This window comes from Elgaria multicarinata, chromosome 3 (genome assembly GCF_023053635.1).
Source record: "Elgaria multicarinata webbii isolate HBS135686 ecotype San Diego chromosome 3, rElgMul1.1.pri, whole genome shotgun sequence".
In the NCBI taxonomy this organism is placed as follows: Eukaryota; Metazoa; Chordata; class Lepidosauria; order Squamata; family Anguidae; genus Elgaria; species Elgaria multicarinata.
In genome coordinates, this window is record NC_086173.1 from 17704557 (window position 1) to 17728389 (window position 23833).

General features: G+C 46.4%; 1 protein-coding gene across 4 annotated transcripts in view; it reads left to right on the forward strand.

Annotated features, from left to right (window-relative positions):
- PRICKLE3 (prickle planar cell polarity protein 3) overlaps nucleotides 1-23833 on the forward strand; it is a 52844-nt gene that overhangs the window by 12999 nt on the left and 16012 nt on the right. Inside the window, exons 1-4 of one of the 4 annotated variants that reach the window (XM_063119447.1) lie at nucleotides 2327-2408; nucleotides 9209-9294; nucleotides 11421-11604; nucleotides 16738-16851. In XM_063119447.1, coding sequence (XP_062975517.1) covers nucleotides 2367-2408; nucleotides 9209-9294; nucleotides 11421-11604; nucleotides 16738-16851 — 426 coding nt within the window. In that variant the 5' untranslated portion in view covers nucleotides 2327-2366. Of the gene's footprint in view, nucleotides 1-2326; nucleotides 2409-5012; nucleotides 5069-9208; nucleotides 9295-11420; nucleotides 11605-16737; nucleotides 16852-23833 lie in introns of those variants that run through there. The other 3 variants (XM_063119448.1, XM_063119450.1, XM_063119451.1) reach the window with 3 other exon arrangements.

Consider the following 23833-nt stretch of genomic DNA (forward strand, 5'->3'; position numbering starts at 1 on the left):
CTCAAAGCATTGATGGGGAGTGATTTACAAAGGTTTAGAAGATGAGAAGGGAGAAGTGGCCGGCAGCCAGTATTTCTACAGTCAGCTCTGAATGAGAAGAAGGTTGTATTCAATTAGAGGGATAGCCAGGGGTCAATTCGGTTTGTGAATCCTTTATTAAGCTGACAAGGCACCCGGTCGAATTTAAGCTGCAATCCCTTACTCCAGCCATCTCCAACCTGTGTTGGACTACAGCTCTCACTATCCCCAGCCAGCCTAGCCAATGGTCACATTGGCTGGGGGGTGATGTGAATTGTTTGTCACTTCTAGAGGGCACCGGATTGGGGGAAAGTTGCCTTAGGATGCAATCCTATGTATGTTTAGACAGCTATGCTGACTGGGGCATGTTGGGAGTTATAGGACCTTTTTTTGTCTAAACATACATAAGATTGCACCCCAACACTCTTATTGGGAGGAAGTCCAATTGATTGGGCTGACAGACTTAAATTGGTTTAAAACAAAGATGTACAACCCAAGGCCTTTAAACTTTAATTAAAGCAGGTTTAATTCTGTGTTAGGTTCAGGAGATCTACGGCTTACCTTATTCATTTCTTGCTTTTCCTCCCAAGAGTTCAGGGTTGTCCTCACAACAACCTTGTGAGGTAGATTAGGGTTTGAGTTAGTGCTAGGCCCAAACTCACCATGGTGGGGATTTGACCACAGGTCTTTCCTGTCCAACATTCCACCTATTATACTGCACTAACTAACCAATATAACACTGCTGGTGGTGATGGCAATGCACAATATCATAATCTCATTTCTCTCTTGCAGAAGTAGAGGTGTGAGTTTGTCTGTCTATTAATTTTCTTCAATATAACCAGGACGCTGTGAAGGTGGAATTTAAAATTAGACTCCAAGATGTTTTTATTCAAAATAATATGGCATCCCTTAGCCAATTTAGACTTCTTCCCTGGTTTAATATGCTTAAGTCCAAATATAGGATACAAGTATATACTTTTTGCTTCAGGAGAGAATTTACTCTAGTTAGCTTCTAACTGATGCTGGCTTTGGTAACAGAGGGCAGACTCCTATAAAAGGTTCACTTCTGCTGCTGTATAATCACAATTGTTGAACTTGTTCCTCACTACACATGTAGTTGTCCACTGGCACAGACAACTACTGGGAAAATATCTCCCAGGTATATACTGGAGTCTACCGTCAAAATACACACGCACACTCATATGTGTGTGTGTATATTATATATATTAAATTTCTAAGTAACATTGCGATAACTTGTAAAATGAATTTTACATGGCTGGCTGGGAAAGGCTAAGAGCTGTAGGACTTTTTTCTGACTAAACATGCATAGGATTGTGTCCTAAATTGCCAAGTAACAGTGAGATAAGTTGTAAACTGAATTTATTTGTTCTGTTTTTTGGGTGTGTGTGTGTGTGCAGATTTCACGCTGAATATGTTCGCCATCGTGTTACACTAATTGCGCAGGAGGTATCGGACATTTTAAATAAGTGATCGGTTAGTGCTGTGTTTTGTATGTTGCTATGGCTAATAACTAAAACAATAAGCTCAACTGAATGTTATATATATTCTAAAGTGAGAATAGAGAGAAGAATGAGAAAAATGGGTACAAGGAAGAGGGCAATTGTCTTGTGATGGGCAGGGCGAAGAGGTTGTTGTTGGGGGCTGGAAAGAATGAATGAGGCAGGGATGCGAGAGAAGAGAAAAACGGGGCTAGCTCCAGATCGCTCTGATAGAAAGTGACAGCGGGCACAGAAAGGATGTGGGAAAAGTGCTTAATAGAGTGATGGATGGGAGGTGACAGCGGGAAGGCCGAGCAGGAGCGTGGCCGCAGGGGAGTGGAGGGAAGGAGCCGGCTCTGATTGCTTGGGAGCGAGAGATTGGGGCCCCATTCACGGTGCCACCGCAAAGCCACCTGCTCCTGCCCGCCTGCTGCTCCCCGGAGGTCCGAGCTTGCATTCTGGAGGTCTGGTGGTTAACGACCATCACACACACATACACGGAGTGCAGGAAGCTCTAGGTTGGGGCGGGGCGGGCGGGTGCGACCGGAGAGCCTCGCAAGACGAACGCAGCCGTGAACTGGAGACGCCGAAAGGAGAGGAGCGTGGAGAGGAGCGGAGGAGGAGGAGGAGGAGGGAAAGGAAGCGTGGATGCAGGGAAGGCAGGCGAAGGGGCGGGACTGGGTGGCCGGCGGTGGCGGGGAGGGATCCGGAGGCAGCTCCTCCTCTCCAGGGAAGGAAGGGAAGGGAAGGGAAAGGCGACGCAGCAAGAGCCGCCGCAGCGCCCGGGCGCAACGGGGGACGTGGAGGTGGCAGAGCCGCCCGGGCGCTGAAGACGGCGGCGTCGGGGCCATGTTCAACCGCGGGTCGCGGCGCCGACGATCGACCCGAGCTGTGAGTTTGTCTCGCCGGGGGTGGGGTGGTGGGGGGCAGCGGAGCCAGCCTTTTCAGAGACCTGCGGGGGGCCTTCTCCGTACCAGCGCTAGGAATTCAATGGGGGAAGGAAGGGATTCGAACCCAGCGCTGCGTTCCAGGGCGCTGGGATTGCGGGGACGGACGGACAGTGGGGCCCCTAGGGGGCGTTGTTACCTCTCTTGCCTCCTCCCGAAGGGCGCGTGGGTTTTATGGGAGTCGGTCTTGGGAGGGTTTCTAAGGGAGGTTGTACCATAAATAAGGTTTTCCAGGGGTAGTGCGGAATGAAAGGAACCCCCCTGCCCCATATCCAGAGTAAGGAGGTATGATAGGGTGCTGAGTTACAGATCCAGGCAAAAGGGGCTGAGTACTCCGGCCTAAGGATGTGGTGGGCTTTGGACAATGTAGAGTTCTTGGGGCCTCTGTGTTATAGGAGGTCTCACAAGGTTTTGTGTGTGTGTATGGGGGGTGGGGTGGGTGGGATGTTATAGGGCCCCCGGACCTCCCTTCCCCTCCCTGTCCTGGGGACAAGAGAAGATGCTGAGGTGCGTACGGCCTAGGAACGTTGTAAGGCGTGCTATAGAGTGTTAGGAACCCTTACGGGATGGCGTGTTGCAAAACTCATTAAAGAAGTGCTGCAAGGGGAGATTTTATGGGTGTTCTTGTTCCGAGGAGGGACTTGTATCTATGCGAAAGGTGGGTGTAATCTTTGGAGGGGTTGCTCAGGACTGGAGTACCACAATCTTCTTAGACCAGGGGTGAGGCACCTGTTGCCTACAGCTCCCAGCAGCCCTGGTCATGGGAATTATAGGCCAGAACATTGGAGGCCCACAAATTGCCCACCCCTGACTTAGACCCAAATGAGGTCTTATGGGGCAGAGTTCTGCAATGCAGGGGTCGATATAACCTATGGACAATGCATGGTGGAGGTTTGCAAGGAATGTTGCAGCCTTCCCTAAACTGGTGTGTCCTCCATATTGGTGGGGGACAAGGGAAATTGTATTTCAACACATCTGGAGGGCAACACATTGGAGAAGACTGAAAGGGATGTGTGTTTAGGTTTGGTCCATCAAGGATCAAATTCTCAGGGTCAGATTAGGTATGCTTTAACTGCTAAGAGATCCTGAGTATGCCTTCTTACTTAGTAAATTGAAAAGAAATCTCTGGACCATAGTGATTCTCCTAAAAGAAAAAAAAAGTAAGCCACTCAAGAGTGAAGCTCATTTGAGGATTGTTGTACATTTCCTCAGATGTGAATAATGCTTTGGCCCCTGCATACTCCTAAGGCACTACATCCACACCTAGATCATGGCCAATCATAGTAGAGTTGGAAGGGTCCTAAAAGGCCATCGAGTCCAACCCCCCTGCTCAATGCAGGAATCCACCTTAAAGCATCCCTGTCAGATGGCTGTCCAGCTGCCTCTTGAAGGCCTCTAGTGTGGGAGAACCCACAACCTCCCTAGGTAACTGGTTCCATTGTCGTACTGCCCTAACAGTCAGGAAGTTTTTCCTGATGTCCAGCCGAAATCTGGCTTCCGGTAACTTGAGCCCGTTATTCCGTGTCCCACAATGATCAAGAGTGTCCACTTGTGCATACCATCCATGTGCTAAGTTTGAACAACAACAGCACATTGTGGATCTGTGGTCCCCAGCTTGGTGTCCTCAAGATGTGTCGGCCATGCTGGGTGGAATTGGTAGTCCAACATATCTGGGGGCACCAAGTTGGGGAAGGCTGGACAGACACTTTCATGGAGCCACTTTTTTTCTTGAAGATGAACAAGAAAATGGAAGCAGTGGAAAACTTTTTTCTTTCCCCCCTTTTTTTTTGCAGGAGGTGGGGAAGCAATTAGCAGCTGGGCTATGAAAGAGTTTATAAAGAGTTTAATAAATTTAAATATGCTACATAGTTCTGTGAAATCCTGTCTTGAATGTTTTATATCAATTATCTATCCATAATCCTGATATATGGCTGTTATGGTTGCTGCTTATGAATCTGAATAGAAAAATGTAATGTGCGTGTTGTCTGCTGTGGAGCACCACGTGTTAGAAGGGCTTGCTCCAAGGTTTAGGAGCGATTCTATGGATCTCTGAGTTACAGGAGCATCTGTGAGAATGGAGGCAAAGTGGAGCATGGCGCCAGCACAATTTTGTCTCTACAGTTCTTGTTTCACTGAGGATATCCCACTATCTTATACATCTAATCGCGCAATTCTATGCAGGTTTAGACAGAAAAAAGTTTTACAACTCCCAGCATGCTCCAGCTGTCTAAATGTGCATAGGATTGCACCCTAAATCTTGCAGCAATGGTTGACACTCAGTTTTGCAAGAGTACGGGTGGCTTCTGCTGTACTGCAGCATTCAATATCTTCTTCATGGGAGGGGAACCTCTGATTCCCCATCCAGTCTGTAGAGCCTTCTTGGGGGTGGGTGGGTTGCGTGGAGGAAACCACGCGGTCGTCCCTGATATGCGATATGCTAAGTCATTTTTACTTAGCAAGGTGCCATGGCCACTTATGGTACTAAATGAGTAACAAGCCAAATAATTACATATCTAGGTCCCTGCCGGGAGGGGTGTACAGTGTGAATTTTGACACTGCGGAGAGACCACAAAGGGAATGGAAGGACAATGGCCAGTTAACATGGTATGACTATGTGCAAATATTATTACAGTGACTTGAGCTTCCTTTCGGTGGGATCTGAGAACTAAGGAGTTAATCCAAAGGCTTCCAGGCAAAGGTGGGGTTTGAAGGAAGAGAGGGAGAGGTGGCAACAGTCATACTGGGAGACATTTCCAGGCAAAAGGGGCCACAAGAGAGAATGGATGGAAATGTTTAAGAGAGCCGCTAATGTTTTGGCAGCTGGGCGTGGTTGAGTTGGAGGCATGAAGACCGTAGTCAGAGATATAGCTCGAATCAAAGGCAGAAACCAAAAATAAGGTGGGGTAATCCTGTGGAGACCTTTGAAGTGAAGGACCAGGAATAGCGATGGCCACCAACTTGGATGTCTTTAAAAGGGCATTAGACACATTCATGGAGGATAAGGCTATCAATGGCTACTAGCCATGATGGCTGTATTTTGTCTCCAGTATCGAAAGTGGTCTGCCTCTGTGTGCTAGTTGCTGGGGAACGTTAGTGGGTGGGTGTTCTTGCACTCATGTCCTCCTGCTTGTGGGTTTCCCAGAGGCATCTAGTTGGCCACTGTGAAAACAGAATGATGGGGGCAGAAAGGACCTTTGTCTCATCCAGCATGGATCTTCTTGCATTCTTCAGAGTTTGGGCTGTGTGTGGAAGAGGATGAAGAGCCAATGAAGGTTGGAGTCAGTATAGGGACCCTGTGCCACAGCTGGAGACAAGCGCTCCTATCGTGGAGATGTTCTGCTGTAGCAGGGAATTTGGTCTGTAACGGAATATGAAGGTGTTGTTCGCCAAGAGAAGGCTGTCTTGCATCCCCTGCCACAGAAGGGGAGATTCTGCTTGAGATGGACAAAATACTTCCCCCACCCCACCCCAAATTCCATGTACAGAACGACCAGACCAGTAGTGCTGAGGGGGCATCCTCCTCCACTGCATCTGGGAGCAGGAGGCTAACTTAGCATGGCAAGCCGCTTGGCTGTGTCCTCCGACACTTCGCTGCTGCTCTACACACCCCAGCATCTGCTCTTTGTGGCAGCTGCTTCTTTCTGGCTAATGGTAGGGCCATCCCCTGGTTAATCATAGGGCCTTCCAGAGGAGGACTTATTTCAGGCCCTTAGCAGGAGAGGTAGTCCTTCGTTTGGCGTGTGCTCCAGTGTGCAGGTGTCCATGGGGCGGAGGTTTCCGGGGTTTGCCTGCCTTGCCCTCTGCCTTGGGCTGGGTGGGGATAAGGTTGTTAACTGTGACTGTCCTGGGTGACCTGGTTTCCCCATTCTAGGGCAATCTCTGAGTTAGGTCCACGCCTCTTGTTTTGTTTTGAGGACTTAGGACATGGTGGCGGCCAGGTGCAGATGAACAGGAGCAGTGGGCATCTCTGTGAGTGCATAAAACTTATCCAACATTTTTGCCACCTAACCTGGCTACTATCTCTCTTCCCTTTATACTCCCACACTCCTTTTCTTGGAACATAGATGTGAGGTTTGGAGCTAGATCTTGGTACTGGATAGAGAACCAAACATCAAGCTGAAATAGGGCCTGGGGATTCAGAAGTGTGTGTGTGTGTATGAGAGAGAGAGAGAGAGGAGAATAGGGGTTCAAAAAGGTTCTGTCTCTACAATTCTTGATTTGCTGAGATGCTGTAACTGGAAACTCCATATACCCAAATCCTGTAGTAATGGATCAGCAGTAATATTTCCCTTTTGGTTAACAGTGGGATTATTTAAGGCATTTCTAGGTCATGCTGGGCCATTGGAAGTGGGAAGTGGGGGAAGGGATTCTAGAACAAGGAGGAACTATTGTGTGGGGTAAAGTATAAGGGTCACATATGGCAGATCCCAAATCTGGGATGGGAGCAAGAGACGGGTGGCTGGGGTGGGTGGGGGGGAGATTGCGTATTACGTCAATCCTGGCAGATTTGATTTCTCAAAGCTTCATCTGGTGAAATAGATCTCCTCCCCTCCACTTGAAATCCCTTCTAAGCTGCAGGCGGGTAGATGAGTATCCACAAGCAGCAGTTGGTAGATGTAAGGGGAAAAGAGTAATTTTACTTGGGGATATGGTGCACTCTGTCTGACAACCACGTAATATGTTTGGGATTCAGTCTTGCCTCTTCCAGCTGGGATACCCTTGGTGGCTCGTGGTTGTTGTCACCTTTTCTTTTCAAAAACGCCAGCACCTCTGAGCATATGCAGAATGCTTTTCTGTGAACAGATTTATTTAAAGGATCTGAGGGCAAAATTAGAAGATCTGAGCTGAGTGCCTTTTTTGTCTGGTGGCAAACAGATATTTTAAAAGTTGATGTAAGGGATTATGCCTTTGAGCATGTGCTAAGTGCTTTCCACTCTGAAGGGCAAATTCTTCTATTGAGAGCAGGGAAATACCAGTTCAAACACTTGCTTTATTTTTTATTTATTTGAAGTATTTTTATGCTGTTCCTAAGCCAGAATGGCTCTCAGATCAACTTACATATAATCAGTTAAACAAGACATCTTGCTTTACATCTTTCTGTAGTGGCAACTGGCCTGAAGGATGAAATTCTGACTAGGTGGAGATCTTGGTGTACTAGTTTATTTTTGTTTATTTTTGCTGCCATTCTATAATTTAAGGTGGCTTACATTTTTTTAAAAAAAGGACAAGAAAATAATATAAAATCAACAACAGCTGATTTGTTCGACTTGGTTGGGGGAAATAGCTCCAGAGCTAGCATTTTCAGTTCTTCCCCTTCCATCTTGATTCCTTCATCTTTGCCTCTGTCGCTCTGTTCACCCATTTAAAGAAAAACGAAACAAAACCCCTTTTCCTGCCCAGTTCCAGGCGCTGCTTCAGTGATTCTTGCCTGGGGGGAAATGGGAGCGGCTCCTGGCACCATCTCCCCCGCCTTTCCCCGTGTGTCGTTCCCCACTCCCACTCTCTTAGCTGTTCATTGGCACGATGAAACCCATTTAAAAGAGACAAGATGGATGGAAAGCCGCAGAAAGGGGAGAGAGTCAGGGAACGTTCCGGTTCTGCATGTTGTCTCAACAGACAAGGCCCTTCTACTTCTCCTCCCCACCCCCTCACCCCCACCCCCACCAGGCAGTTTTTGCTGCCCACCTTTCTTAGCCACCTGTGGTGGCAGAAAGCCAATATCCGGCCTGTTTATGCCTTGCTTGAACTGTGCTGAGGCAGGTCCTGGCCTGTGGGTGGCTTCTGGCACCCAAACGTTGCGTTTATCCCACAATTCCCTGCTGGTTCCAGACTGGAATGTGCTTCCTTACAGTCGTTCCCTTTGTAGGCCCACGTGGGAACAGGATTTCCATTCACAAAGCTCTGGCCACATAGGTTAGCAACTCTGTGGCTTCAGGAGGGCTGGTGTGATGGAGTATCTACGTTGCCACAAACAAACACACACGCATGCACCCCGGCAGTGGAGGCACCTGCCCGTGTCGGCACAGGCCCATATCACTATGGCAACAGCCAAGAGGCCTTGTGAAAATGTCTCCGTGCTTAAGAGGTTCTGCTTTAGGTTTTGGGAGCAGGCCTCAAGCCTTCTGCTCCCCCTCCCCAAACCAAGAACAGGAGTCCTGCTTCCTAAAAGCAAACCCCTGTTGTACTTGGAAGCATTATATTCTGTTGTACTGTATTTCTTCGATTCTAAGACGCACTTTTCCCCCCATATAAACATCTCTAAAAACGGGGTGCATCTTAGAATCGCAGGTCATTTATTATTCCTTAGAATCAAAGCTTTTTTTCTGTTGGTGGTACTGAAATTAGTGTGCGTCTTACAATCGATGGCGTCTTAGAATCGAAGAAATACGGTAATAGCCCTATCTAAAAGGACTGACAGTAGGTGCTGAATGGGAACTGGTAATGGGAACCGATGAGTGGTTGCTGGTGCTGATTGTACCTGATTCTTGAGTGATGGCATTGGCACAGTTTCTGTGGATTCAGTTGGTGATGGTGGTTGGATGTTGGTGGTAATCAACAGGAACATCGAATACTGATGGCGTCTTCTAGGCAAACCTGGCAGAGATGGTGATACATCCTGGTGAATGGATACTAGCCATACTGGTGGTGTAGGATGGGAGCATGCCGGGAACACTGGTGATGTCGGGAATTGTGATGCTTTTGATGTCTTGGTGGCTGATTTCTTGCCTGTCTGTCCCACACCAGCTGCCTGAGGTGGAGGACCCTGACCGGGGCCAACCGTGTCAGGCGTGCGGGGAGCAGTGCCCAGGCTTCCTAGTGCATGGATGGAGGTAGGAGAATGTACTGCCCCTCCCTTGCTTCCACCAAGTCCCCCTCTATGTGATTTTTCTCTCCCCCTCCAGGTTTATCTGTGGCCTATATAAGTATTCTTTGCACTGTGCTGTCTGGCTTCACCCTGTGTTTATCCTGCTGCTTCATCCCTCTTTCTCTTGTTTTTCTTCCATCTTCTTCGTCTCTCAGGCTGTAGTCCTTTACAGACTTTAGGGAGTCAGCCCCACAGAACGTGGCAGGGCTTGCTTCCGAGTAAACATGCATAGGATTGCGCAGCACAACCCTTTCTTCCCCTCTCCATTCATTATTACATCTGCCTCCTGTTGATTTTGATTCAGTCTGTCTTGCACTCCTTTCCTTCCTCCTAGTTGATGGTTTCAGACATTTTGTACTTAATACTCACTGCCCCTTAAGCATTCTCAGCTGAGCTCCGCATAAGTTGAAATGTTACTTCTCCTGTCACTATCAACTCTTTCTCTTAACATTCTTATATTGTTTTTATTTGTCCCTTGCTTCTCTTTTCACATTCATCCCTTCTTTCCTCTTCCAAACACATTCCTCCCATATTCAGCCTTTTCTCTCTTTCACATTGGATCTGCCCAAACACCACGCTAAGGCATGGTTAGGCCACTTATCCTTCTGCCGAAAATGCTTAGAGAGCGTGTTTAAACTCTGTTTATGTAGCCACCATGGATAGGAATGGTTCGCATGACACGCTAAGCCATAATGTTTAGCTCAAAATCCTTAACCTCTGTGGCTCAGCGTGTCGTCTGAATAGAGTTAATCAGTCCTCTTTCTTTCTTTTTTAAAAATTGTGTTGCAACAGGAAAGCAGTGGGGTGGAAGCACCTTTCCTTTCAATCACTCATTCCATTTACCCCTCTGGGATAGCCCTCATCCTGCGTGCTTAGTTGCCCCTCTGCATTTCCACACTCACCACTGCTGTCTTGCTGTGTGCGACTGCCTTATCAGCCCTGTCTTTCTTTGTGTGCTACTCGCACCATGGGGAAGGGCGCTTGGGAATCTTCCCTCTCCTCCATCTCTAATAAGCTGCTGACCTCATTGTGTAGGAGCACAAATCATTGGGCCCTTCACTCTGTACTATCAGTCCCCATGGCCAGCTATGTGGCATTAGAGTGATCCTTACCATGAACTCAGCCAATTCAGGGTGTTGTTGGGAAGTAAGCCCGGTCTGTATCAAAATGCCTTTGCTTTGCAGGGTTCAAGATAAAATACAGACACGCAATGATCTCCTTTAGTGGGAACCCGTATTGTAACAACAGCAGCATCAAAGATCTTGGTTAGAATGAGTTACCCATTTTCTTCAATTCTAAGACACACTTTTCCCCCCATATAAACATCTCTAAAAATGGGGTGCATCTTAGAATCGCGGGTGTGTCTTAGGTTTTTTTTTTCTGTTGGTGGTACTGAAATTAGTTTGCGTCTTACAATTGATGGCATCTTACAATTGAAGAAATACGGTAGCTGTGTTTCCTTTCAGCCCTTTCCCAGCCACCATATTTGAATGCATCTTAGGAACATAGGATTGAGTCAGACCAGGGGTCCATCTAGCCCAGTATTTTTGACAATGACTGGCAGCAATGGGTTCTGCAGGGTTTCAAACAGGAATTTTTCCAGCCCTACCCTTTAAGGGCCTACCCTTTAAAGCCCTACCCTTTTCCAGCCCTACCCTTTAAGGTTCCAGCCAGGGACCTTAAAGCAGGTGCTCTTCCACTGAGGTACAGCCCCTCCCACAAGAAGTAACAAGGAATTATTAGATTACTCACAATATCCTGTTTCCCCCTTATAACTGGTTTTTGAAAGATTCCTTGGGGCTTCACAGGCTCGTTATTATGTGACACTGTCTTTTGGGAGCTCACAAGTGCATGTAAGTGGTAGTTGACATGGCAGTATACATTTAGGATTTCTCCCAAGTCAGACCAAAATCTGTCATGTTCTTCAGCTCTTTTAGGATTCGATAGGTGGATGAGTTATTAAGTCTTGAGGAACTGTGCTTTCCGTTGTGTTTCTAGGATCTCTTGGGAGCAACAGAGAGGGTTGGTTATTGCAGGGTCTCTCCTGTGTTCTATGGCTGAGTCTCTGCAACTGTTCTCCTTCCTCTGCAGGAAGATCTGCCAACACTGCAAGTGTCCCCGGGAGGAGCATGCGGTGCGCATGGTGCCTGTCGACTTGGAAAGGATGATGTGCCGCCTCATCTCCGACTTCCAGCGCCACTCCATCTCGGATGATGACTCGGGCTGCGCCTCGGAGGAGTATGCTTGGGTGCCCCCAGGACTCAAACCTGAGCAGGTATGGTAGTGTCTGCAATGGGAAAGGGGTGGGAATTCCTTCCAATGCAAATAGCACCTTTAAAGGAGGGGTTTTCTTTAGGAGTGCAACAAAGGAGGCATACTTAAATTAATTCTTTACGCTTGCTGTGATCCTGCTAATGACAAGCCCTCCCAACTGATGCTATCTGCACTTGTAAAATCCTGCATTTTGTGCTAGTTTAACTGTCGTGGCTTTCCCCAAAGAATCCTAGAGATTGTAGTTTGCTGAGTGTCTTCAGCGTTGTTAGACATTCTCACCTCCACCTCGAACCACAGTTCCCAGTGTTCTTAGGGAGAGGAAATGGGCTGATAAAATCTGTAGTGCAGATCGCTAGACTTCAGAAATCACAATCTCACATCGGATACTTTTTTCCTTTGGAGGAAGTCATGGAGGGAAGAAGAGAGCAAGTCACTGGTGAATTCTGGAATGGGTGGGTCTTGGGTCGGTCGCTATTAAGTCAAAAAGGTGGTCATTTTGATGAACCCCTTGGGGATTTTCTGACCGAGAACCTTGGCTACACCCTTGGTGGCCTCATGATAATCTAAGATGATAATAATAGCTTTTAAACTACTGTGTGGTGCCACAAGCTGTTTTCTTCATGTTATTATTGGTTGTAATGAGGGAGAGGGAAAAGCAGAGGCAGGTGTGGCACTAAAATAAATAACCCAACTGAGATTCAAACCCTGGCCCTTCATATCCAGAGCTGCCAAGTTTTCCCTTAGGAAAATCAGTGAGGTTGTCCTTAAATCCACCACCAAAGAAGGAATTGTGCACAGCAGGGCCAACTCAACCTGATCCGTAGTACAGGTGATGAGTCTTGGATGGCTGAATTCCAGGGATTCCAGGCTGTTTAGGAAAGCCCACTAGGGAGAGCGCAATCCCATTTCACCACCAGACAACGTGGTCTGAGAGGTGGGGAGATTGTGCCCGCTTTTTCCCTCGAGCCACACAACTGCACAGAAGATTCTTAGGAAAAACAGGTAAAAAAGGGATGCAATCCGGAAAAGACTCCAGACAGAAATTAATTAATCCCACTTACATCCTTTGTTCACCCCAGGAAGCTTAAGGCGGTGTACGTTGTTCTCCCCCTCTCCTCTTTTTTCTTCACAACAATCCTGTGAGGTAGGTTAGCCTGGTGAGAGATGGTGTCTGACCAAAGGTCACCCAGTGAGCATCATGGCTGAAGGCAAATGCAAACCTGGGTCTCCCTGGTTCTAGGCCAATACTTTAACCATTCCACCATGCTAGCTGTCAAACCCAATTCCCTCCTGCTATATTCAATAAGATAGAAGGGACAAGTAGAGAGGATGAATTAATTTTCACCCAGGACAGCAAAATAGCTCAAGCATTACTCAATTGCTGGCTGGGCAGATGTTTAGCTGTGTGGCTGAGTAGGTACAGTTTTGGTCTCGATGGTTTGGATCACACCTTAAGCCCTGTGGGGACAGAAGCTGCCTGATTGCTTCTATGAAAGGAAACGCTTCAGGAAATTCCCCTGCTGCGCGTAGAAGACGGTGACATCCCTTGCTTGGATGGAGTTTAACATTAGCTCGTAGTTGCTGAGTTGCACAGTCCTAGAGCCATAGGGAACCTGGGGCTTATACAGGGTACAGGGCTGTCCCAAGCCATTTCGCTGTCTGAGGTGAAACACACACACACACTCCCCCCGCCCCAACAAATTCCACATACAGAAGCCAACTGAATTGGCAGTTGAATCTTACTTCAGTGCTGGTGATGGGACAGTGTCCTCTACTATACCTGATTGCAAACAGAGTAGCAACAGAAGCTCAGGGAGAAGGGGGGCTGCTGCCAACTTCCCCCAGTTTACTAGAACCCAGAGTCCTCCCATGAAGCTGATTGGTGGGAGATTCAGGACGGATAAGAGGAGATACTTCTTCACACAGACCATAGTTAAATTATGGAACTCGCTACCACAAGATGTAGTGATGGCCAGCACTTTGGATGGCTTTAAAGGGGAGCTGGATAAATTCCTGGAGGCAAAGGCTATTAATGGCTACTAATCCTGATGGCTCTATGCTACCTCCAGTATCTGAGGCTGTAAGCCTGTATACACCAGACTCTGGGGAACATGGGTGGGAGGGTGCTGTTGCACAGTGTCCTGCTTGTGAGTCCCTAGTTGACAGCTGGTTGGCCACTGTGTGAACAGAACGCTGGACGATGTGGACCCTTGGTCTGATCCAGCAGGGCCCTTCTTATGTTCTTATCTGCTGCCTGAGCCGGCCATCTCACTGTGCCTAATGCTAGGCCTGGCCCTGACAGGGATCGCTATGTTGCTTCCTGAACATCAGCTAACAAAATGCTCATTATTATTGTATGCTATACGTGTAGGGCAAAATTGCATCTTGTAAAGGATAAGAACTTTTTTTGAGAACTCTTTGTTAAAAAGCACATTCCAAATAAACCTGCAAAGGACAGATTTTTCTCTATCCACAAAAGTGTCCTTAAGTACAGTGTTTTTCTTCTCCTCCTGCCCCCTTGGAATCAATGACAGCAATTTTCATATATTGGGAGGGGAAATTATGGGATGTCTTCAGGTACACAGTTGTAACGAGAGGAAAGCAGTTGCAGAATGCAGTCTTATGCCTCCACACCCCTCAGAGTAAATATATTTACAGATATTTATTGTAAACTGCCAAGAGATGTTATTATATTCAGCAGTATACAAATATCACAAATAAAAATAATAAATGAATATGACAATGGATTTGATTCAGACTGAGTTCGTTGCACTTAGATCCCGTTGAAATCAGCGTGACAAGTTATGTATGACTCCAGTCCTATTGATTTCAATGGGAATAGATAAGTTCATTAATAGAAGTTAATTAATAGAAGTATAGCTGCATTAATAGAAATATAGTTTCCAAATCACGTGAGGTACTGGTTCCTCTCTATTCGGCCCTGGTTGGGCCTCATCTAGAGTATTGCATCCAGTTCTGGGCTCCACAATTCAAGAAGGATGCAGACAAGCTGGAGCGTGTTCAGAGGAGGGCAGCCAGGATGATCAGGGGTCTGGAAACAAAGCCCTATGAAGAGAGACTGAAACAACTGGGCAGGTTTAGCCTGGAGAAGAGAAGATTGAGGGGAGACATGATAGCACTCTTCAAATACTTAAAAAGTTGTCACACAGAGGAGGGCCAGGATCTCTTCTCGATCCTCCCAGAGTGCAGGACACGGAATAACGGGCTCAAGTTAAAGGAAGCCAGATTCCAGCTGGACATCAGGAAAAACGTCCTGACTGTTAGAGCAGTACGACAATGGAATCAGTTACCTAGGGAGGTTGTGGGCTCTCCCACACTAGAGGCCTTCAAGAGGCAGCTGGACAACCATCTGTCAGGGATGCTTTAGGGTGGATTCCTGCATTGAGCAGGGGGTTGGACTCGATGGCCTTGTAGGCCCCTTCCAACTCTGCTATTCTATGATTCTATGAAATAGTCTGGGTCCAACCCATTCTATTTATTGGATTAACTGCTCTATAATCCGGAAGCAAGTTTTTGAGCCACACAGACCCATTCTTCAAGCAGAGATATTCAAAGCACAGTTATTTTTAAAAGTACGTCATTTGTCTGTGCTGATGTTAACCTTGGTAAGTTTGGGTGTTCTGTTCTTCAAAACAAAGGGGCAGGAAGGTTTAAACAGAGGACCATATTAATTTGATTACTGACCAGTTGCTCCCTTGTTGGGGGGGTGGGGATGCGCGCGTGCGTGTTGTGTAACTTGACCACTTCAGCCAGACCAGACTGCTTGTAATCTGATTAGCAACGGTCTTCTTTTAAACTGATTACTGCGGAACATTTCTTTAGCACTTCTTGTTGCTTTCTGTAGGGCTTTTCATTGTAGAAAGTGTTTGCCCTTCTTATCTTGTGGATTATCCAGAGAACCCTGAGAAGCTTGTTAGTTAGACCAAGAGAGAGAGAGAGGGAGAGAGAGAGAGAGAGAGAGAGCGCTTTTCTGAGGCCACCCACTGAGCTAAGAGTTGAATCTGAAAAAAGGGGCGCGTGGGTGTGATCCAGGCACCTGAATAGCTCCCATTGTCTGCCTTGGGGTCTATTTGAAGAGTATTACCTCCCCCCCACCCTTTGTATAGTGAGATTTCAATTGGACTTAGGACTCTTCCCCCCCCCCGCCCCCATATTACTGTGTGCAGAAGGTGGCAGCTGAAGTGGAGAGTCTGCATTTATCTAAATGCTGTATCTACATCCACAGTGCTTATTGAAACTGCTTTAGGACTTCCTTTTTCAGTCTAAACATGCATAGGATTGTGCCCTTAGCCTAGTGATGTTTAGGGTGTGGGTCTCAGGGGTGTCCCCACCCCAGCGCTGCTACTTGAGACTTTTTTAGCCAGAAAACCTGGCAATTTGAATCTGGAGCTTTCTGCATGCAAATCAGGCACTCTGCCACTGAGTTAAACCTTCCCATCACCAGTTTGGGCATGATTAATTTTATTAAATAATTATTATTAATAATAATAATAATAATAATAATAATAATAATAATAATATAATAAATTTATTTATTTATTTATTTGTTACCCGCCTCCCCCTCTGGATCGAGGTGGGGTACAACACAAATAAAAACACCATAAAATACATAAAACTAATTCAAACTTTTAAAACCTGTGCATCATTAAAAGCATGATTGAACCCTTAACAGGCCCTCTAAAGTCCTTCCCTCACAGAATTGTCTGTTTGTTTACGTATTTATTACGTTTATATCCTGACTTTTCCTCACTTATGAGGAAACCCGGGTGGCTTGCATGATCTTCCTCCTCTCCATTTAATCTTCGCAACAACCCTGTGAAGTAGGATAGATTGAGAGTCAGTGACTGGCTCAAAGTCACCCAGTGATCATCATGGCCGAGCAGGGACTAGAACCCAGGTTTCCTGAGTCCTACCCCAACACTCTAACCAGTATGCCACACTGTCTCCCTTGTTTTTGTATAGCATGGGACTCCTGATAAATGCGCAGGGGAGAGGGAGCAGAAGGAGAAGGCACTTGCTGGGCCACTGGGCATCAGGTCCAGTCACTGCGCTACTGGTCCACCTCTTTCCCCTCTTCCCTGTTTGTGCTAATAATGGCTCTCTTGACCCTCAGGTCTATCAGTTCTTCAGCTGCCTCCCAGAAGACAAAGTCCCCTACGTCAATAGCCCTGGAGAGCGGTACCGCATACGCCAGCTTCTGCACCAGCTTCCCCCACACGACAGTGAGGTGAGAGGGGTGTTTTATTATAAAACGAAATAGGAATGGCTAAGGGGGGGTTCTGTAAAGAGTTTCTTTCCTAGTTACAGATATTTTGCACCAAGTTCTATACTTGAGCAGATGCAATAGAGGGCAGGGCTTCTGAACCTTTGACAGCTGTGCAGAAAAGGGAATTTCAGCAGACGTAGCTTGCCGTTCCCTCTTCTGCACAACTATTTAAGGTGCAGGAGCCCTGTCCTCTTTTCCATCTGGCCTTAAGATGGACTGCATCCATAGTGCATCCAAAACCTCCTTGTTGCTATACTGTTGTGCAGCTTTATACCTCTCTCTCTCCACACCCACCCACACCCACCCACACCTATGCATATATCAGTCTTAGGGGCGGTGGTGGCAGTGTAGAAAGGAATGGAAAGATTGCTGTAAACATCAGATCCTGTGCTGTGCAACTGAAAACTCTGGGCCACCCCTGCTGAAAATTTTACAATTGGAATAAATGAAGTGAAGCAATTTTTGCTTCATTGTTTTTTTCCCCCCAATCAATGAAGCAATACTCGTTTTTTTCATGTTTTTGATAAACGTGCTCAGTTTACTTAGTTTATTGAGGACCTGGAGAATTTGTAACCTTTGTTTTTTATACTGTGGTATGAGGAAATGGGGGTAATCCAGACATGCAAATGTGTGAGCGTGTGAAAGAGAGACATATAGCCATGTAATGACCAGATATACCTCTCTCAAGCTCCATCTGGTGTAAAGGCTGCAATCAAAGGCTGCCACTTAAATACAGTTGGCAGGCACTAATGACAGGGCCTTTTCGGTGGTGGTGACTCCATTGTGTTATTTCCTCCCTGGGGAGATCTTTCTTTTTCAGATGGGTTTTGAAAACTTTTCTTCTGACAGGCTTTTGATATATGTATATAGTTGTGTGTGTGTGTATATATATAGAGAGAGGTGTAAAGTGGCCCAACAGCAAAGCAACAAAAATCCACTATGGATGCAGTCAGTCTTAAAGATAAAATATATAACAAAGCTAGGAAGACTAATGAGTATTAAACATATATATTGAGCTAAATGTTTCTTCTTTGTCAGTTGCTGTGCTACAAAACAGCTACTGACAAGGGTAGAAGCTGAAAAGTTTAGCTCAAATAGGGTGACCATATGAAAAGGTGGACAAGGCTCCTGTATCTTGCATAGAAAAGGGAATGTCAGCAGGTGTCATTTGTATATATGGAGAACCTGGTGAAATTCCCTCTTCATCACAACAGTTAAACCTGCAGGAGCTATGCTAGAGTGACCAGATTGAAAAGAGGGCAGGGCACCTGCAGCTTTAACTGTGGTGATGAAGAGGAAATTTCACCAGGTTCCCCATATATACAAACGACACCTGCTGACATTTCCTTTTCAATACAACTGTTAAACTGTTCTATTAATGAACTTCAATACAACTATTACAGGAGCCCTGTCCTCCTTTTCATAGGGTCATCCTATAAAGCAATATATTGCTTTATATAATGCTTTATTTCTGCTTTGCTATTTTATCATTTGTAGCTTTATAATAGTTTTAGCGTTTTATTAATATTTTTGAGTTTGTACACCATTTGGGGGGTGTTTCATATAGAAAAGTGGGATGGAGATGAAAATGAGTGAAAACCAAACTAAACACCGTTCTGCGTGATCAGGCTCCAGCAGGATTCATTCACGTTTTTGTAATCGCAAAGGCAGCCGTGCCCTCTTAAGTGGGGCTGCCCTTGAGGGACTTTCTGGCAGTTTCAGTACAGTGCCCTGCTTCCTGGCAGGGGAGGCTTGCTGAGAGCTCATCAGCCAGTGCTTGGTGTCTGCATTGGCTTTCCATGTCTTTCAGGACACAATTTTCCATGCTAGCTTTGATTTAGAAAGCCCTCGAGGGCTCAGAGCCTTTATACCTCAGGAACTGCCTTCCCATTCATCACAGCCTTTCAGATCTCCTGAGAGCACCTCCTTGACGGTCACCTTCCAGGCGCTGTGTTTGAACAGCAAGGGCACGTCTGGAGGTGTCCTTGGTGGCTCCCCTACAACTGTAGAAAATATCCCTATAGGCTGGTCCAAAGTCAAACCTGAGTGCCTTCTAGAAGAATATTGGCAAAGGATTTCCTGACTATCCCAGGGTTCCTAATTGGAAGGAAGAGACTTACGCACGTACAGTCCTGTCTTCTTAATGCCCACATCAGGCTTTCCCAGTTTGGTGCCCTCCAGATATGTTGGACCACAATTTCCATCATCCCCCAGCCAATAGATTGAGCAGGTGCAGCCCACTTCCTTCTCACATGTTCGGGTGGGGAGTGTTTGCCTGCACACAGTTGTTGTTTTCCAACTTCTTCACCTAGCCCTGCTGCCCTTTGACCCTAGTGCATCTTCCTCAACCCTCCATCAACCATTGGTTTGGCAGGTGGGTGTGTATGTAGCAGCAGGATGCGCACTAGTGCTTGCGGGACTCTGTGGTTCAGGGCAGATACGTAATTTAGCAGGGCGGCTATTCCTTTCCTTTCCCTTGCCTTGGTTGCTTTCTTTCCCTGCAAAAACGGGCCTGGCTGGCTGATGCAAGCATTGTGATGGAAGACAGGGAAGTGGGCAGCTCCTTGCTCCAGCTGCTGCTTACAGAGTTCCTGAACAAGGATCTTGGGGTGAGAAAGAGCCTTTCTACACGAGGCTTTTATTGTGTGCTCATGATTGCTCATTCACAGTAGTTTGGTGGTCCTTTACATGACGTCCTCCTCCTCCAGGGCCTCTCCCACTCTTTGCAACTATTTCCCCGGCTTTTTTTAATTTGAGGAAAGTCTGGTATTATTTAGAAATGACGGAATGAAACTCTTCCATATTTGCACAATTCCACTATACCACAGTGCCATTCAGTGTCTGTGTAATGAAACATATAGAAAGGCAGAGAGAGAAAACACGCAGGAAAAAATGTGTCAAGGAGCTGATCTTAATCTTGTGAAGAATCCAGAAGCAGAAACCTCATTAAAGTGCTGTATCCCAGCACTTCTCCTCCAAGTGTCTCGAAGGCCACCAGGGAGATGTCGAGACAGTTTGGACTCAGTAGTTGCCACCATCAGAATTGGATTTCCCGAGATGTGTGTGTGTTGGTGTGTTATTTGATTGGGTTCTTTGCCTTCCCACCTGTGTGTGTGTTGTGCCCTCTTGTCTTTAGTTACTGGCAGCTATCTGCTCCAAAGGCACTCCATTCATTCCTCTTGTTTGCTGTCCAAATAATTGGGGTTAATCTGCGAACACGCGTGGCAACGCTGATAGTCCCTGTGAAAATACATGCATTCTTGCAACTAATTATGCACAGCACTATATGCGTTCTGTTTGTCTGTTTTTATTTTTATTTTAAAAAAACGCACCACAAGACAATGAATTCTGCAGGGCATAAAGTCATGCAAATGCCCCAAGTTTGCTTTTCTTTTAGGATAATGCATTCTGCTTTTGCTAGTCAAATGGTGCTTGCTGGCAAGGCCTATTTCCTGCAATTGCCCTACCTCGTTCACAGATTTTTGAAAGGGGTGGTGGTGTTTCCACGGACAACGGCCCCTGCTATTTGCAATCCTCCCTTGTTTTTCCGCTGCTTCTGCCGTCATCTTTTCTAACCATAGAAAATCCGTTAAGGAGAGAAAGCTGGGACAGTTGAAAAAACGTCTTTTGATGGGTGGCACTAGGAGATGGCCATCTGAAAACATTCATAGATAGGGGAGAAGGAGCCATGCAGGGCACTGAAGGCCAGAACCTGCATTTGGAGCTTTCATTGGGCATTTCCTGTATGCTTTCAATAAGTCCTAGAAACTTGCTGTAAAAAAAAAAAGGTTGGGGGGAAAGATGAAAGCTAACGTTCTCAGGACACTGAATGCTGCTGGAGATACCGGTTTCTGTAACTGCACAAGACTGAAGAGTACTCCTGGTCCTGAAAGGGAAAAAGAGAGATAGAAGATCTGTTGTTGTTGTTGTTGTTGTTGTTGTTGTTGTTGTTGTTATTATTTATTTATTTATTTATTTATTTATATAGCACCATCGATGTACATGGTGCTGTACAGATTACACAGTAAATAGCAAGACCCTGCCACATAGGCTTACAATCTAATAAAGTTGTAGTAAACAATAAGGAGGGAAAGAGAATGCAAACAGGCACAGGGAAGTGTAAACAGGCACCGGGTAGGGTGAAGCTAACAGTATAGAGTCAGAACAAACTCAATATTTAAAAGCTATAGGGAAAAGAAAAGTTTTAAGCTGAGTTTTAAAAGCTGTGATTGAGTTTGTAGTTCTCAAGTGTTCTGGAAGAGCGTTCCAGGCGTAAGGGGCAGCAGAAGAAAAAGGACGAAGCCGAGTAAGGGAAGTAGAGGTCCTTGGGCAGGCAAGAAGCATGGCATCAGAGGAGCGGAGAGCACGAGCGGGGCAATAGTGTGAGATGAGAGAGGAGAGATAGGCAGGAGCTAGACCGTGAAAAGCTTTGAAGGTCAACAGGAGAAGTTTATATTGGATTCTGGAGTGAATTGGAAGCCAATGAAGAGATTTCAGAAGTGGAGTGACATGGTCAGAGCGGCGGGCCAAGAAGATGATCTTCGCGGCAGAGTGGTGGATAGAGACCAGCGGACTGATGTGAGACGAAGGAAGGCCAGAGAGAAGAAGGTTGCAGTAGTCCAACCGAGAGATAACCAGTGCGTGAACGAGAGTCTTGGCAGAAGAGACAGACAAAAATGGTCGAATCCTGGCAATATTATACAGGAAGAAACAACAGGATTTAGCTACTGCCTCGATATGAGGAATAAAGGAGAGCGAGGAATCAAATATAAAGCCAAGACTACGAGCTTCCTTGACCGGAGTAAGCGTGACATTGTTGACAGTAAGAGAGAATGAGAGGTGAGGAGAAGGTTTAGGAGGAAAAACAAGCAGTTCAGTTTTTGCCATATTAAGTTTCAAACGACGATGAAGCAGCCAGGCTGAGATATCTGAAAGACATCTGTTGGCGATATCTGTTGGCGGTGGTCCTTCATTTCAAACTGTAATCAGTTTGGAGATTCCTGTGCACACTCCATTCAGAATGTTGATGGAATTTTGCTCCAGTAGGCTTGATTAATCATTAGGCTAAATGCTCTCCAGAGAAGAGGCCTAATCTGGTACAGTTTTCTGATTACTCTCCAGTGTAGCAACCGTAAGTTGCTTCTTGCTCTGAGCTCCCTGAACATCCTCTGTCGCTCAGGGCAGGGGAGTTGATCTGTCAGACCTGCACAACCCAGGATGAACAAGCTAATAGCAAAACTTGTTTTCCACACTCGCAGGGAAGACCTGGTCGGCGAGGAGGGTACAAACAGATGCTGGATAGCAACTAAAAGTGTAAAATAGTCTTTGTGCAGGTTTTATTTATGCCATTTCTTTATATTGTGGGTTGGATCCAGACTTAGCCGTATTTAGAGTAGACCCATTGAAACCAGTGGAATTTAAGCTAATCATGTCTAACTTAAATTCTGTCTTTTTCCGCGGGTCTACTCTAAGTATGACTACTTCTGGATCCAACCTCCTGCTTTTTGGCCCAGCGGAGGAAGGGCACCTTTGCGATAAATGATGATGTGGTAGGTAGGTGGCTTGTTGAAATTCCCCACTTTAGTGATAATTAAAACGCAAGACACTGGCCTGGTATGAACTGCCATTGCTTGCTTGGGACGTCCTCTGGAGCTAGTGACTGGCTGACAATTATTCTCTAGCCAGGGCTGTGGAACTCTTTTTCTGTTCAGGGCTACATTCCCTCAGGGGTGATCTGTTGAGAGCTACATGCTGATAGTGGACAAGGAATGCCCAGCCCTTTCCCTTTCCTTCTGCCCCCATCTCTCTCCCCTACCCCATTTCTCTCTTTCTGCCACCCCTTTTTCTCCCTCTGTCTTTCTCATTCTGTCACCCTCTTTTCTCCCTCTCTCTCTCTTATTCTGTCACCCTCTTTACTCCCTCTGTCTCTCTCTTTCTGCCACCCCTTTTTCTCCCTCTGTCTTTCTCATTCTGTCACCCTCTTTTCTCCCTTTCTCTCTCTCATTCTGTCACCCTCTTTTCTCTTTCTCTCGTTCTGTCACTCTCTTTTCTCCCTTTGTCTTTCTCATTGTCACTCTTTTCTCCCTTTCTCTCTTTCGTTCTGCCACCCTCTTTTCTCCCTTTCTCTCTCTCATTCTGTCACCCTCTTTTCTCTTTCTCTCGTTCTGTCACTCTCTTTTCTCCCTCTGTCTTTCTCATTGTCACTCTTTTCTCCCTTTCTCTCTTTCGTTCTGTCACCCTCTTTTCTCCCTTTCTCTCTCTCATTCTGTCACCCTCTTTTCTCTTTCTCTCGTTCTGTCACTCTCTTTTCTCCCTCTGTCTTTCTCATTGTCACTCTTTTCTCCCTTTCTCTCTTTCGTTCTGCCACCCTCTTTTCTACCTTTCTCTCTCTCATTCTGTCACCCTCTTTTCTCTTTCTCTCGTTCTGTCACTCTCTTTTCTCCCTGTCTTTCTCATTGTCACTCTTTTCTCCCTCTGTCTTTCATTCTGCCACCCTCTTTTCTACCTTTCTCTCTCTCATTCTGTCACCCTCTTTTCTCTTTCTCTCGTTCTGCCACCCTCTTTTCTCCCTCTGTCTCTCTCGTTCTGCCACCCTCTTTTCTCCCTCTGTCTCTCATTCTGTCACACTCTTTTCTCCCTTTCTTTCTCTCTCGTTCTGCCACCCCTTTTTCTCCTTCTGACTTTCTCCCTCTTCCTCTCCACCCAGCAGCCTACCAGGGAAGGGGAGGATTGCTCTTCCCAGAGGGCTTCTGCAATTATGCTGAGAGCCGCAGGTCGCCTGCCCCTGCCATAGGTGTTTGGGTGGCGTTCGTCTGGCCTTGCCTGGTGGGTGGATGGTTCTTCCTTCCCTAACCCTAACCCACCCCCAACACACACAAGAAGTTCTAGGATTTCAGTACAGGGCTAGCCTCAACTTCTGGTAAGAAAGCCGCCACTGGCCATG